The 14,392-nt window shown below is 37.9% G+C and overlaps 1 protein-coding gene across 7 annotated transcripts in view; it reads right to left on the reverse strand.

Moving 5' to 3' along the window:
• RFX3 (regulatory factor X3) overlaps positions 1–14,392 on the reverse strand; it is a gene marked incomplete at its 3' end in the record, with an annotated part of 272,770 nt that overhangs the window by 127,138 nt on the left and 131,240 nt on the right. For all 7 annotated transcript variants that reach the window (XM_084899509.1, XM_084899510.1, XM_084899508.1 and 4 more), the window contains one exon: positions 8,275–8,399. In XM_084899509.1, the coding sequence (XP_084755635.1) occupies positions 8,275–8,391 (117 nt within the window). In that variant the 5' untranslated portion in view covers positions 8,392–8,399. The remainder of the gene's footprint in view (positions 1–8,274; positions 8,400–14,392) is intronic.

Below are 14,392 nucleotides of genomic sequence, written 5' to 3' on the forward strand. Positions count from 1 at the left end.
CAAGGAATGAGTTTCAGTGACTAATACTTTTTCATGTTCTCTATAGAGATTCATTAAAATATTACCTAAATGTTGGCAATCTAATGGCCAAATAGAAAGTTCTGCAGATTTAGCCGAAACCGGTTTAGCTCAATGGATAGAGCGTGGGCTTGGGGACTGAAGGGACCCGGGGTTCGATTCCGGTCAAGGGCATGTACCTTGGTTGCGGGCATATCCCCGGTAGGGGGTGTGCAAGAGGCAACTGATCGATGACTCTCTCATCGATGTTTCTAACTATCTCTCTCCCTTCCTCTCTGTACAAAATCAATAAAATATATTTTAACAAAAAAAAAAAAAAGAAAGTTCTGCAGATTTAAGATAACTGTTAATCTCTCTACAAAGCTGTCACATCTCCACCTTGAAGGCCATTAATTCCCAGTCAGAATGAAGGGCAGTTTATTTTATGTTCTCAGAGCATAACATTATAACTCTTATGGTCACACCTGTGTCAGGATGAGCTGTACATGTCTACCACTCTACCTTGATTCTCAGTTCCAGTGAGTAGGTTCTCACCAAGCTGTTGCTTATTCATCTTGTCTACCTCTGTCCATACACTGAAGAAAGAAAAGAATAAATATACAAGGAAAAAGACAGATGTAAAGACACTACAATGGGTCATCTGACTCAACCTCCCACCAGAGGTTCTTGTGCAACATTGTTCTATATCCCTCACTTCCTAGACCTCTCATCTCCCTGCACAGATTCCCTGATTTTCCTTGAGCTATTCCATACTTTTCTCTTCCAGAAATATTCTCTTTCAGTTTTCCTTGTCAACTCCAAATTTCCTTAAGCACACAGCTCAGAGATCATTCCTTGGTAAAGATATTACTGACCTTAATTCCCAAGAACAATCACATTTCTACACTGAGGCACTTTGTGACCAATTCTGTAACAACCAGAGATCCAGTGCACAAAGGTAGGGTCCCTAGGCCTGACTGACGATCAGGGCGAATCTGTGGGGTGACCAATGGGGTGATCTGGGGGCCCCCACTGGCACCTGCCTGGTGCTACATGCTCGCTGGTCTTGCCCCCCCCAGCTGCTGCTGGTCCCATAGGGGGAGCCGACTGCTGGGGCAATTGGGGGCGTGGGGGGTAGGCCACTGGCATCTACCTTAACTGGCCTTGGGCCTGTGGGCTGGGGGCAGCTCCTGCATTGAGCATCTTCCCCCTAGTGGTCAGTGCATGTCATAGCAATCGGTCATTCCACGGGTTGTTCTGCCATTCAGTCAATCTGCGTATTGGGCTTTTATTATATAAGATATATATCTCCATAAAAATTTAGCTTTCTATAGTCAGATATCATGTAAAATTAGCAACATTTAACACAATGTCTGGCAAATCTTCTTAAAATAAAGTATCCCAAACAATGACCTAATACTAGATGAGAAAAAAGTTTTAAATCACTTAGCAGAATCATAAAATATTACTATTCAACTATTGTATTTAAATAGTGGAGCTCTTAGTTTTACAAATATTCAATGGAAATAGCCAACTAAAGGGATTTCATATTTGATTGGTACAGTAATATTTATTTCAATTGTAGATCAGCATGCTCCTTTGAAATACCTTACATTTTATATTGTATACTAAAAACTAGCAGTTCTGGTTCTAAAAATAAATATGTTTTTCAAGAGCTAAAATCATTGCCTTTTGTTTTTATACAAAAAGACACACAACTAGAATTCATTTAAAAATGTAACCCCATCTTTTACTGCCATGGTCTTAATTATGAGAACACTGTCCCCTTGGGGAACCAAGCCAATGGGAATCAAATCCCAAGTAAGAGCAAACCAGAGAAAAATATCTTTGATTCTGTTGATTAAATGAGATACTGTTCTCAAAGGAGAGGAACTCTATTTATGTCTATAAGATGCTCAGAAAGCAAACCTCTTGATCCTGAACAGAAAGGTAAGATACAAGAATGATACAGTTCACTACCTCAGGCTTCCCTCTCAAACTAACGAGGGGATGCATTTAAGTTACTATTGATCAAATTTTGATCCAATAATATTCTATTATAGATTCAACATATTATAGGCAATCTTTTTTTGCCTTAATCAGTATTCAATGCTTTCACCAAAAGAATTTTTTCATGGGTGTATTACTGGTTATGATTATAGTAGTACTACATTACAGGAATATGGCAAAAATGAGGACATAAATGATTCACTGTTGAAGCTGTGGTCTAAGATGAGGATCTTAGAAGTATTCTTATAAAATTTTGACTCCTAAAATCTATTTCCTAAAGGTTGTGGCATAATTTTAAAAGTACCCCATGATCTATTGGAGAAGATTAATTTATAATATATCATTATTGAAGATTTCCCTCTGCATAGAACCAAAATGACAATTTTGGTTGGATCTCTTTCCCAAACCGAATGTCACTTATCCTTTTGACCATAGGGCATATAGTAGACTCACTCTCCAGAATATATAATAACTTAGGAGGAAATGCTAAGTATGTGATAGATTGATAGAACCAAAAAGAAATTATAGCCTCATAGTTATTCCATTCATTTTGATAATTCAAATTCTAAACAAAGATTCATTTCCTAAATAGAAATTATGTGAAAATAAAGGTCCCCATAAAAATAAAATCCTGAAATGAACTTTTATCACAAAAGAAACTTCAATGTCCCAGTTATATACCCAAGACTTTCTACAATAGAAACAGACTGAGTCCCTGAGAAAGAAAATGTAAAGACTAGAGTGCAGTGTCTGATAATAAAAGAATTAAAACAAAGATGGCAGATTCTATGAAAAAATATTTCTTTGGACTCAAACAAAATCTCCTCAGCCCCAGGTTTCCACCCACTTGAAATGTTATGTTTAGAAGAAGCAGTATACAGACAACACAGTTGCCCACTTTGATAGAAAAGATGTGGGGCCCTTTTCCAGGAAAAGGGAAGATAGCAGAGATGTAGAGAGAAGAGGAACCATAATTTAGAGAACAGTCAAAACTGAGAACCATGAAAGAGAGAAAAAATATCTTGGAACCCTGGTTAAAGGTGGGTTAGGACTTATTCTCAAAGTCAGCATCATTTATAAAATAACTAAAGCCAAGGATTAAAACAAAAAAACAAAAAAAAGAAAATTCTGATGTTTACCTAGGTTCTACTTTACAAAGAATCTAAATTGGCCAGCTATGGGAAAGAATGGATTAATAAGAAGGCATTTCCCTCCCCCAGCATGGCTTAGTGGCTGAGCTATGACATATGAACCAGGAGGTCATGGTTTGATTCCTGGTCAGGGCACATGCCTGGCTTTTGGGCTCAATCCCTAGTGGGGGGCATGCGGTAGGCTGTTGATCCATGATTCTCTATCATCATTGATGATTCTATCTCTCTGTTCCTCTCTAAAATCAATAAAAATACACTTTTTTCTAAAGAAGGCATTTTCCATTTTCTGGTTCAGTTCTAGGTTAAGCGGGATCAGATTTACACATAAAATGACCAGTTTGGAGACTAATGTATAAGAAACCCTAACAAATTAGTGAAGTAAAGGGAAAGAGAAGGAAGAATTGCTCATTTCTGGTCACAGTCTATAAAGGCACATTAGGCAAAACAGTCTTCTTGTAAAGATAGGATTTCTTTCTAATCAAGATACTGAACTTTTACAGATTTTAGTGAATTGGGAAACAATGCCTATATTTGGAAGCTGAAAATCTATGGTGTTTTTTAAATTAATGAAAAGCTACAAAAGATAGAAATTTTGATAAATATTAATTAACTGGACCATGCAAACTTTCCTCTCAATTTTCCATTCCTGAATCATTGTCTAAGGAAAGGTGATAAATTGGTTCTTAAGATCATAGAGAATAAATGAAGAACCACACAGTAATTTTAGAATCAATATTTTATTTGGTACTTATAAAGTGAGGAACTTTAAGAATATAAAGAAACATAACTACATATCATGATTTTAAAATTGTCTGATTTCTCAATATTCCAACACATATCATTTTACACATCAAAACATTTTAAAAAGTAAGCTATAGGCTTTCCCTTTACATCAAAGTGATCACAGCAAAGACACAATGAAAAGTTTAATCAACAGAAGTAACCACCTTTGACATCAACACCATAATTTCAAATCCATCCTGGGTCAGTGGCAAAAGCTAGAAGATTTTAAAGATATTCTAGTACAGTTTAAACACTCAAGATGCCATTAGCACATTAACAAAACAAAAATTATAGACAAGTAAGAGCAATAAGAAATTACTATAGCATTAATCTCATCAGTTGCAGACAATTTACAACCACAGGGACCATACAATTGCACCAAGGAGCTTCAAACACAACACTGTTCTAGCGGGGGGAAAATTACAAAGGAGAAAGCAGTCCTTCTAAATAACTCTGAAAGGACAACTGAATGGCCACCTCCAAACAAATATCACATTAATCCATTACGTAAAATAAAACACTTTGTTGACAAAAAGAAAATGAGTGTTCCCAGCTTCTTTGCTTGGTATAGGGAATCTAAGGTACCACCTGCCTTGAGTGTCCAAAAGGAATGAAATAAATTAAGGAACTGAAAAATATGCCTTTGGGAACAAGCCATATGGCATAATACCATGTTTTCCAAAATGTGGTCCACCTGTACATGATATTTTTTTCTGAGGACATGAACAAAGTATGTGTATTTTATTTATGGCTGGTGGTGATACTGGTTTTTCTCTTCTGGTAGCAATTTCATTTTTGGTTTTCAATATATGTATCTAACATAAAAAAGTGATTTTATTTAAGAAGCAAGCAGATCCCCTTCATCAACTCCATGACACAACGTGACTGGCTTCCACAACTTTGGTACAAGTGTGGTTTATTTTTTATTTAATCTCTGAGGAAGACTAAACAGAGGTGATGTTGATACCACATGAAAAAGAGAAGGGTTAAGTGAATTAGTACAAGAAACACCCAACTGTTTTCCTCTACTCAGCTCCTAGGAGCCAAACATTCATCCACTTGGCAGGAAGCTAGAGAAGTCTTCTTTAAAAATATGACCAGTGTAAGAGGGTCCCTAGTTAAAAAGCCCAGAATATGACACTGCACTAAAGTCAACCATAACTAATCATGCATTCAAACCACCCATTTATCCTCAGAATTTTAAATATGAATAAACATCCAAAGATTATCAGACATCTAAGAAAAGCTTCTAAAATAAATGATAGAGTAAAAAAAAAGTAGCTTGAAAGAATCTGACTATAAAATAGAGGAAAAAAATCAACAACTTAAAAAGAAATAAAGTATGATGGTATGAAAAGGTACAGGAAAATTTTAAAAAGCCCTTGAAAATTATAACTATGTTAGAAGAAGTGATGAGTTAATAATAAATGAAAATACTGAAGACAATCTGCCAGAACTGAAGAACATGAATGTTAAGATTGAAAAGGACCACCAAGATTCCAGCACAATATATACAAATACCCACATCAAGACACAACATCGTAACTATAAAAAAACAAACAAACTGGGATTTAAGACATTACATAAACATTCAGAGAGAAAATAAATCACAAAAGATCAGGAATTAGAGTAGTGTTTGACTTTTCCATAGCAATCATTTCAAAATTCTGAAAAATATTATTTCCAATCTAAAACTCTATACCCATTCAACTACAAAACAACTGATAAATAAATTATCTCTCAGACACATAAGAGCTCAAAACATTTACAGTTTTTTAGGAAGTTACTGGAAGTTGTGCTCAAGCAAATTAAGAAAGAATTTAAGACATTGAGTCAGGGAACAGGAAAGCCAACCTAAGACAATCCCAGGATGATGGCAAAAGGAGATCCTAGCTGAGCAACGGGCACTGAATCCAGACTGGAGAGGTCAAAATGCTCTGAGAGACTTCCTTAAGAAAACATCTGATCATTAAATCCAGCAAGTACGTTTTGTAGGAACCTAGAGTTCACTATATGGCTAAATTTATATAGCACTCATACATATAATGGAGATATAAGTACTGAGTAATGGTCTACCAAAATTAAAATAAATTTTTAGGTTGAAACATATGAAACTGTTTGTTGTTTTTGTAGATTAAAAATGAATATAGTTAACATAGTATACCAGGAGCTTAAGGGGTGGAAAGTTGTGTGTGTGTGTGTGTGTGTGTGTGTGTGTGTGTGTGTATATGTGTGTGTTAAGAACCAGAAAGAGGGATATGATATGATAATGTGTTAAACTAAAATACACACAAAAAGTAAAATAGTACATCTGGCATAGCTCAGTGGTTAAGTGTTGACATATGAACCAGGAGGTCACAGTTTAATTCCCCATCAGGGCACATATGGGATTGAAGGCTTGATCCCAGTTGGGGGCATGGAAAAGGCAGCTAGCTGATCAATGATTTTTCTCTCATCATTGTTGTTTCTCTTTCTCTCTCTCTCTCTCCCTTCTTCCCTCCCTCCCTTCTTCTCTGAAATCAATAAAAATAAAAAATTTTAAAAAACAATAAAATAAGTATTATTTTTTAAAACATGGAAGTAAATATCAAAATAATAGGTAGAAAGAGGCAAAAACAGTTGCCTCTGAGAAGTTGATAGGATTAGGAGGAGATTGAGGACTGTTTTTTCTTTTTTGTGTGTTTTTAAAATAATAAACTTGTCGAACTATTTGACTTCTTAAATTACTATATAAGATCTACATAGTAATTATCTGATGATATCTAAACTCAATAAAAAGATTTTTTAAGAAGAGGAAAGAGGGAGAGAGGAAGGGAAAAAAGAAGGGAGGAAGGAAAGAGATCAGGAGAGAGGGGCAGGTATGCAGACATTTCACTTTCTGGGGCTAGGAATATGATGCCTACCACATTACTGTAAGAGACAGATACTTCCACGACCACTCCTTTTCCACAAATGAGACAAAAATCCAACCAGAGTGTGTGATATTATTCAACATTTGCTTAATATTGATAGATTATCTTTTTAAAATTCGATATAACACTGTCCTAACTAATAGTTCTCCACCTGCTCTTTGGACAACATGTCATAAGCCACCTTTACTGAGTAATGTTCAAAATCCAGAAATTGGTGATGACATCAATAATAGCAGAGGCTTTTAAAACACCATTTTGGGTAGACTTATTTATGAAAAATAAAGATAAGAAAGATAAGAAACACAATTAGTAAATTGAATCATATGAAACTGTTGCTTTTTATAGATAACAATTACATATAGTTCAACTCATACTATAAGTGTAAGTGTGTGTGTGTGTGTGTGTGTGTGTGTGTGTGTGTGTGTGTGTGATAGAGACCAGGAGGGTGAGCTAAAAACAAAACTTCAAATATCTTTAACTCTGACTCAAAGAACTTTCCTAATTCTAGCACTCTTCCTGCCACACCAACTTCTATCTTGTGAAAAGAATATAACCTTGAATCCCTCTATCATTTAGGAAAAGATATTCCTCTCCCTACTTGTTTATAATTGTAAGAGCAAGATTTGCTAAAGATTCTCCTTGATACTAAAAAATTATGAGAAAATCTAAAATGTCAGCATGCTCTGTGACATAACCTTTCTCACTTATTTTCTCTCCACTCCAGGAGAAATGACAGGCCAATATGTTCACATGCAGAACTATTAGCTGGCCTGAACAGCATTAGTTTGTCAGTGTCTTTCCCAAAAAAGCCAAGTGCCGAGTATGAATCAGCCCTGTAGTAAACATGTGATGAGGAATTCATTCATTCTCAATTTTTTACATGGAATGAATCAGACCTCCAGACCTTTAAGATAATTTAATTTTCATTAAAAAGCATTTATCAGTCACCCAGGCACTTTCTAAAATATCACAAAGGCAAAATCTCTGCCTACAAGGTACATCCATCTTCTCCTTTATTAAGTACTGCTGTGAGGCAATTACAGAAAAACATGATTGCTGACATTTCAATATGAAAAAAAAAAAATAGGAAGTTGTGATAAAGAGCAGTGAGGGGAGAAGAAGAGACTAAAATCTCCTTCAGGTGGTCAAGTCAGAAACAAATGTTCTCTTTAAGATTTAAGAGGCTCTTTCAGAATAGGAATTGTATAGTTTGAGTATTTACATTGGTATCCCTACAATCTAGCAAAAAACAATCTAGACTATCTAGGAAGTGCTCAAGAAACATGTGCTGAATTAACCCATGAACTGAACTAGGCCTATCTTAGCACCCACTGTGCCAGAAAGGATAATTCAAATCATTCTTGAACACAGTCTGCACAATGAAAGGCTCAGCATCTGCTCTGACAACAGCAGCTCCTTACCTGTTGCTGTACTGGCACTTGCTGTACCACCTGTGTAGGCACTGCTGCTTGACTAGCCACAGATGTCTGTAAAGTCACTGTCGAACCTGTGTCCGACCCAGTCTCTGATGTCTGCATGATGGTCTCTGAAATATATTAAAATAGAAATAAAGTTTGAAACGCTCCCTTTGCGTGACTAGCAGCATTACATTTGCTAGCAGCATTACTGAGACTTTCAACTCTCTGAAAGCTCCTTACCCCAAAATACTGTCATGAAAGTTCATATTTATAGTTATTTTGACCACATTTTAAATAAATACAGAAAATTACTAATCCTAGTATCTTCCTTAGTTAGGTCTCATATGTTATAAATTGTTTTCAACTATTTATAAACTACTAGAGGCCCAGTACATGAAAATAAAAATTCATGCACTGGGAGAAAGGGGGTCCCTCAGCCTGGCCTGCCCCCTCTCACAGTGGGAGTCCTCAGGGGTGGGAGGCAACCTGGTGGTCAGGGGAAGGCAACACTCCTTCACACCTCTGCTGCTGCCAGTGCCAGCAAGGCAAACCTCAGCCAGCCCTGGTTACCTGAGCCTCAGACGTCCCTGGGTGGCTGGGCAGCCACCATCGGAGGTTTGCATGTGCCTTGGGCTGGCCCTGGGCGGCTTGGGGCTGAGGGGACTGGGGGACCCTGGAGCAGGCCGGCAGAGTGGCCAAGCCCACCCCCAGGCGGCACCCACAGCCACAAGATGGCAGTGCCTTGTCAGGCACCTGCCACCCTGACAGGGCTGAGAGGACTGAGTGCTGCAATCTTGTGGCTAAGAGCACTGCCATCTTTGAGGGAAGGGCAGTCAATTAGCATATTCCCTCCTTATTGGCTATGGGCACCACCATCTTTGCGATGGCATGAGGTTCAATTAGCATATTCCCTCTTTATTAGATAGGATAGCCAAAAATTATGTCAAGATACTCAATTCTCAGAATATAAACCTTAACTGTATGCAAATTATGTTATAAACCATACTTTCTAGACTATTTTATAGATTATTAGGATGTTACCAGAGGTGTACAATTTAAGAAAAACTATTTATAAAGTCCTTCCCAATTTTCAAACTTGCTATTCACTGATCTAAAAAAATTAATATATATCCAAAAATCAACTGATATACCCTAAACTTAGCTGAAGCACCAACCTAATTTTCTTGTCTTGTGATATGATATGGTACTAAAATAAAAGTTTAAGTATATTCTTATAAAAAGATAGACAAACATCAATTTGAGAGATAGGTAAGACAACTATTACATAAATGAGACTTGTAAACAAAATCATGAAATATTATCTTTGTCATTCACAATTCAAAACAGCATATTTTTCAGTTCTCATGTGTCTGACCTACTAACACAGGATTGAATTTTACAGCATGTATGCTAACAAGTGTGGTTTCTCAGCCACCTGGCCTCTGCATTCCCTTGTGCTACTTAAACAGACAAAAGATTAAATATTAATTTCTTTGCTATTGAGCAGGAACAAGAATTCTAATTTTCTTTACGGGGAGGAGGGGGGATAAGGACAAAAAATATTTAATTGGTAGCCTAAGAAAAATACTGCATTATGGTTTAAATCTGTGAACAATATGGTGAACATTAATTTTCCTAAGAAAATTCTGAAAGCATATTCAATTCTTTCAAGTGGAAAATTGACCCCTCTTAGCATCTTTTGTTACAGCATGACCTCTTTCAAATTCCCCCCAAACCTTTTCTATCATTCAGTTTTACAAATGGACCTGTGAAGACATCTAATCTACTCTTCTTATTTTATAAATGAGGAAACCAAAACCCAAAGAGGTTAACAGATTCATTCAGGTGACAGGAATAGATGTGGGGGTTAGGCCTCTTTACTTTGAATCTGTGCTTACTTTTCTTTCCAAACCTTGACATTGGCATCATTTCAGGTAATTATTCTTATTCTTTTGTTAGTCAAAACCCTAAAGCAGCACAATAAACCTTAGCACATACAAAAGATATAGCAGCAACAACTAACACTGACTGAGTGTTTAACATATGCTAAGGACTCTTCTAAATGCTTTACATGTTAATTCTTAAATAAATTAACCCATGTAACAATCCAATATTGCTGGGATGACTATAATCTCCATTTACAGATGAGAAACCTCAGGCACAGAGTGAAGGTGCATAGGGGTTTCAACAGAAGGAATGATAGAGACTATGGCTACCACCCCATTTATTTGCATCATCTAATGTTCAACTCCCAAAAAAAGAAACTAAAAATTCAAAAGCCAGAATTCTTTAATTCATTCTATACTTATAGGCTATCTATGCCAGTTGTGCTACAGCAGAGGAGTTTTAGTAAGTGTAAAGTGATATCTTTCTGTAGTGGATGAAGAATGAACCAGGTGTTAGATATTATCTTCAGTGAGGCTTTCTTAGTCCCTCCTCCCATATGCAAGATAGGCTGTGGCCTTTGTCAGAGCAATACACAAACGAGGAAGACAGGGTTGTCAATTATGGCTTCTTCATAAAGCTGCTCAATCAAGGATGAATGAGCTTCTCGCAGTAAACTAACTCTTATTAAAACTCCCTCCTATTTCTACCAATGCTGGCTGGGAGCTTTATCTAGGCTCTCTCATGTGTCTGTACTATGTTGTATTACAGACCACCTACATAGCCATTTTTGGTATATGACTCATACTTTGACATCCAATATTTTAGGCCAAACATAAGAATCCTATATAATAAAGGCTAATATGCAAATTGTCCCCTTAACTGCGAGTTCCACCAGGGAGTAGGGCTGGTAGCCAACTGCCCTCGGCCCCTCCTCCCATCTGGCCCCAGCCCTGATGGGCCCATTTCACCCTGATTGAGGGTGGGTTGGCTGGCTGGCCAACCCTCCACATCCCCACTTCTTACCAGCCTAGCCCAACTGGCCCCCATTGAGGTGGGCTGGGTGGACACCACCCATGCATGAATTCATGTATCGGGCCTCTAATAAGAATATAAAGAATGGACGTCTCTTTAAAAATTAAACATATTTTTAAAGCAATTCTTAAGTGTTCTTAATAAAGCACCATAGAGAGCTAATCCTATATAACAAAAGCCCAGTGACTGAACGGTGGAATGACCTCTCAGTGCTACTGTCCCTGAGCCCAGCCCTGACTGGGTCCCCTGGAGAGGCGAGTGCTCTAGCTCCACAGAATATGCCAGACCAGGGAGCAGCCGCTGGGAAGGTGGGTCCACAGCCACTTGGCTGACCAGGGTGGGCAGCACTTCCACAGCGGATCGATGCCCACATGCCCTGCCCAGTGCACGAATCCAATGCACTGGGCCTCTAGTTACAAGATAAAAGGCATGAATTTGAAAATCAGCATCCTATGGACTATATTAGATTCTATAGATAGGCTTTTACTCAGAGTTGCTACAAGTTAAAATTCTTAATTGCCAACATTTAAAATCAGAAAACTTTGCATTAAAAACCAAATTTCTAGATTCTCTTGAAAAATCTGAAAATGTAGAAAAGGAAAACCTATGTGTTTCATAGGCAAATTATTTAAATGGTGCAACTCATTCACTTTCCTGGCCTCTATAGGCATTTAAGTTCATGACACCTTATGGGGTAATCAGAAACTTAGTCCTACAAATCAAGACTGAAAATAGAAAATTACTTTCTGGGTTTAAGCCAAAATTGATAACATTTATACTGGTTTACTTCTTTTGTACAAGAAAAATACCCACACTTTGGCCACTTTACTAACAAAAATGTGTTATTAAATGATTGGAACTCTAATTTTCCTCATTTCACAGATCAGTCAACTGAGGCTGCAGAGATGGTAAGTCATTTAACCAAAGTCAAACAAATAGAAGTAAAAAGGAGGGTTTGGACATAACAATAAAGCTCATTCACTAAACTACTAGACCAAGATGGAGTTTTATAATAGAAACTAGTGGCCCTGTGAATGAAATTCATGCACATTAAAAGGGGATTAATTAGAGGAAATCTTTTAATGTTGCTACTTGCCCTTTCTCTATAATATAAGTGTCAGATGAAAGAAAATTAGTAAAATGTATATGAAAATCTTCCTCCTATCAAGTCTGAGGCACACCATGGGATCCAGAGTCAAGTCCCCACCAACCCACATGCACCTCAAAATCGCACAAGACCCAGACCTGCCGGCCGCCTATTGGGTTAGATCCAGACTAGGCTGGGCCCACCCTTGTAAAACTCCACCAGGTAGGGGACACAGCCTCAGGCCCCCAGGCCCAGCGCCAGGGTGGGGGGTGCGGCCTGAGGTCGCCCAGCCTGGGCCAGGGTGGGAGGGAGCACCCTGAGGTCTCCAGTCAAGCTCTGCAAGGTGGAGGGCACAGTCTGAGGTCCCCTGTCAAGCCCCATGGGGGCGGGAGCAGGGGAGTGCAGCCTTGGGTCCCTGCTGATTACTCGTTAAGGCTCGTTATAGGAACTCAGCCTTCGCTTTGGGTGCAGCCGTCTTGTGTCACGGAAACCTTTGCTGTGGACCCAGTCTTCTCGTGTTATAGAAACACCCCCCTCCACTGTGGGTGCCGCCATCTTTGTGGTGGAGCGATGCTCAATTTGCATATTCCCTCTTTATCATATATGAAATTGTACAGATAGAAGTGAAGCAAGCAAGCTGATGAACTTTTAGAGTGTAAGAGGGTAAGGACCCCAACTGTTCAATAGAAGCAACCTCTACTGAAGGGAAGGGGAAATAAGATGGATAGAAAATGTCTTATGTAACTTAGAGTGTCATGGAGAACTTTTAATCCAGCCTCTGGCTCTAAGTATATACCACATCAAAACTGTGGTATAATCCAGAACAACCAAATAATTGTTCCTGAACATCTGTTTACTCCCAGCTTACTGCTCATCCTCTAATCTTGGCTCCTGGATTAGAGAGTCATGCTAATTGACGAACTTAAGAATCTCAGTTCTGTTTTCATTTTTCCTTAATAGTCCAACTTCATTATCCTCTGATTTCATTGTCTCCATCAACTTTAAGAAAGAGGCTCTTTTTGCTTAGGCCTCATGCATTGAGAGGATCTCAATCACATCCCTTCCAGGGATTTCCTCAAAAAGTCCTACCATAATTAGTTCTCTCATTTAATAAGTCTTTTTCAGGTACCAGACAATATGTTAAGTGCTTGAATCACTTATTATTTTATCCTCAGAAGACCCCCAATAATGTAAATGTTATTATTTCCACTTAATTAATGAGTAAACTGAGGCACGAATGGATTATATAACTTGCTAAAGGCCACACAGCTTTATACAAGAAAGAGCCTGAATTCAAGCCTAGTTTTCAGAACTCCAAAGCCCATATTTATTTTGCAATATCATGATGACAAGGGTTCCAAATGAAAAGCTAGCTAAAGACTGTTGGTCAGAACAGCAAAGTATTAGGGATTTTCAAACAATTATATTTGATCTATACTTCCAATAACAATGGATAGACGTCCCTTCTCTCTGACATTGAGTTAGGAACTATTCTCTCTCTTTTTACTGAGGCCATAATACAACTCAACTGATAAGTATTTTTCCAGAGGCATTCTAACTGATTAATTCTGAAGACCTAATTTAACAGCAGATCAATTAGAATGTTAAAGCATGTTGGAGGAATATAACCCTCCTGCCAAATTTTGCTCAAAAGATCATTTAAACCCACTGACACGTTCAGAGTATTCTGGTAGCTTTCCAACATTTCCCTAGAGCCAGGATCATCACATGAGGGTAGTGTCTTAGTATGCATTATTTGAAGGTTTTGTTTTAGACCCAACATAAAGATTTGTGTACACATTTGAAGTGTTTCCATTCATCTGGCAGTGGTTTCTGGTGCTCTGTTTATGTTTGGGACTAATTTGGTTAGTTTAGTTCCTTCACAGCCTCCTTTCAAGTGATATTTGTTTATCAGACACAAATGCAGTCACATTAATCCATTTGATAAGCTAAATACACCCCTGCAGCTTGTCCATGATGAAGCCCATATGTAAATGAGCTGCATAGTCTAGCAGGAGAGACATGCACAATTTCAGTCTAGTCATCCTTGCCTAATGTGGCTGTCAGGTGTGTCAAGAGCAACAGATGCTTGTTTGACAAAGGACCTTTTTATTC

Source organism: Pipistrellus hanaki (assembly GCF_964339955.1).
Source record: "Pipistrellus hanaki genome assembly, chromosome: 11".
NCBI lineage: Eukaryota > Metazoa > Chordata > Mammalia > Chiroptera > Vespertilionidae > Pipistrellus > Pipistrellus hanaki.